Here is a 2,052-nt window from a genome sequence, read left to right as displayed (position 1 = left end):
AGTCCTTATTTGTAAGCTTATTCCTGGTGAAGTTGAGAGTTCCGACTTTGTTAGTCGGCTTAACTTCTCTGTTCCAAGTAGATTCACTAGAAACTATTTACCCCTTTTCTTAAATCATTGTAGATCTAACTATGAGTTGACCCTTACAGAGTTTTATGCTCTGACTATAATAAATTTTATCCTATTATCTGTAATCTTGACTCTCTGACGCTCTTAAATCAATCAATTTTATGTTTCTGTTCAGGTCAATTTTCAAAGCATTAACTTTCTACGGTGCCCGATTATGTTCAGATATAGCCAAATACTGCTACAAATCAGGCAAAACAAAAAATTAAAACTAATCTTTAATCTGGCTTGGCATCACTCAACAGCTAATATACATAACCGAGCCAATATCGAAATAGTCTATAATAGATTAATAAGATTGTCCCAAAATTTCTCAATTAAATGTCAAGAGTCTGTGCACGAGAATGTATGTTTTGTATTAGGCGTGAAATAAATGAATTGAATTTAATTTACATATTTAATTAAATTCAATTCATTCAATATTCGTTGTTCGCTTTGATGCGAAAGCCAACATGTGGGAAGAGGATGTTTTATTTAAAAACTAAACTAGTCTTCCATTCCCACTGTTCCAATGTTGGCGCTTAGAACCTCCAAAACTGTGATCTTTATGTATTGCAGATGCTTATCTGAAGTAAGATAATTTTTAATAAAAGATAATGAACACGTTAAAATACATTGATAATAAAGAAATAATAATTGAGGTGAGGAACCTATAAGAATGTAGTTGCTATAATTGAAATAAAGTTTAATAGATTCTTCATTTGGCTATAGATTACCTGATTGGAAATTTTACTGACGAACAAACTCTTCGTTCGTCACACAAGTATGGATTTCAAAATTCAGACGACTTTCTGTTGGTCATACGAATCGTGTCAAAGTTTTACAAGGATATTTTAGTAAAATGCGAAAAACTAACTCAATTTTCGTGTATTAACCCTGAAATGAGCCGGCATGCACATCTTGTGCTATCAGCACGCTATTCTGAGTTAAGAAGCCATCTCGAGCATTGGGAGTTCTTGGAAAAAAAGAATGTCATAGAATCTTTTGGATGGGACACACGGCTAATATTAGGAGATAGCAGCTTTGGAAGGCATATACATCAACTAACAACTTTGGTTTTCCAATACCGTCACATGCATATTCAAAAAGACTTGCATTTTGAAATGAATAACGTAATGTTAAGCGACTTCATTTATTTATTAGAAAATTTATTAGCCAGGTAACAATCCAAATATTAAACAAATATTATTGTTCTTAAAAATTCAGATTAATTGTATCTGGTAGAATATACAGATTTATATTTAAATATTGTTATTCATTTCTATCAAATTAATAAACTTTTCTTTATATAGAACGAAACGAAACTTTTCTATCGTTCACAACGAAGTAATGTAAGTCTAACAATAAATGATTTTCTCCAGCGCTTCTTTGGTCATTGCTTTCCGTACTGTTGATGTGGTCATATTTTCGCTTCTCTAGATATTTAGGGAACCGGGCTTAACTTAAAAGCCATATTTTCAACCAGGATACCCAAAACTATTGCCCTTTCGTGATACCTATTGATGGACTCTCCCATTGTAGACTCCAGCTGCAAGATCTAACAGAGAACGCTTTAGTTGAGCTTTCCGACCGTCTGATACCTGTTACTAAGTTGGAAGTGTGAACGAGAAATTTCAATTTTTTTGGAATATAGGTAGAAATTGGGAAAAAATCAGTTTTGGGCGGTTTGTGAGTGTGACAAAAAGTTTTTTTTACACATCAATAAAAGTGTACTCGATTAAGGGTTTCAAAAATAATCTTTAAACAGATGTCATCTACACTGATTTTAGTAAAGCGTTTGACTCTGTTAATTATTACCTTCTAATAAGAAAACTTGATCTTTAAGGTTTCCCTTTTGATCTTCTAAATTGGATTTCAAGCTATCTGAATGGCTGGACACAACAAGTCCTCTTTAAAAATTCTGTATCTTGTATTCTCCGAGTCACA

The 2,052-nt window shown here is 32.7% G+C and overlaps 1 protein-coding gene across 2 annotated transcripts; it reads left to right on the top strand.

Annotated features, from left to right (window-relative positions):
• The first annotated feature begins 664 nt into the window (after positions 1-664).
• CG40439 (uncharacterized protein) lies at positions 665-1,422 on the top strand. Of its 2 annotated transcripts, none has more exons than NM_001042938.2 (2): positions 665-767; positions 838-1,422. In NM_001042938.2, exon 2 carries the CDS (start codon positions 1,008-1,010, stop codon positions 1,287-1,289), a length of 282 nt encoding a protein of 93 aa, NP_001036403.1. In that variant the 5' UTR covers positions 665-767; positions 838-1,007; the 3' UTR covers positions 1,290-1,422. The 2 variants fall into 2 exon arrangements, with proteins under 2 accessions (NP_001036403.1, NP_001036404.1); NM_001042939.2 differs by having other exon boundaries at positions 819-1,422.
• Positions 1,423-2,052: the final 630 nt, after the last annotated feature.

Source organism: Drosophila melanogaster, chromosome 2L (genome assembly GCF_000001215.4).
Source record: "Drosophila melanogaster chromosome 2L".
Lineage (NCBI taxonomy): Eukaryota > Metazoa > Arthropoda > Insecta > Diptera > Drosophilidae > Drosophila > Drosophila melanogaster.
This window is presented reverse-complemented; position numbering and strand designations above follow the sequence as displayed.

Bases quoted from the DNA above. Each gene is read 5' to 3' on its own strand.
- CG40439 (NM_001042939.2), top strand. From the start codon at position 723: ATGAACACGTTAAAATACATTGATAATAAAGAAATAATAATTGAG. The intron at 768-818 runs GTGAGGAACCTA...AAAGTTTAATAG, and splicing joins ATAAAGAAATAATAATTGAG to ATTCTTCATTTGGCTATAGA.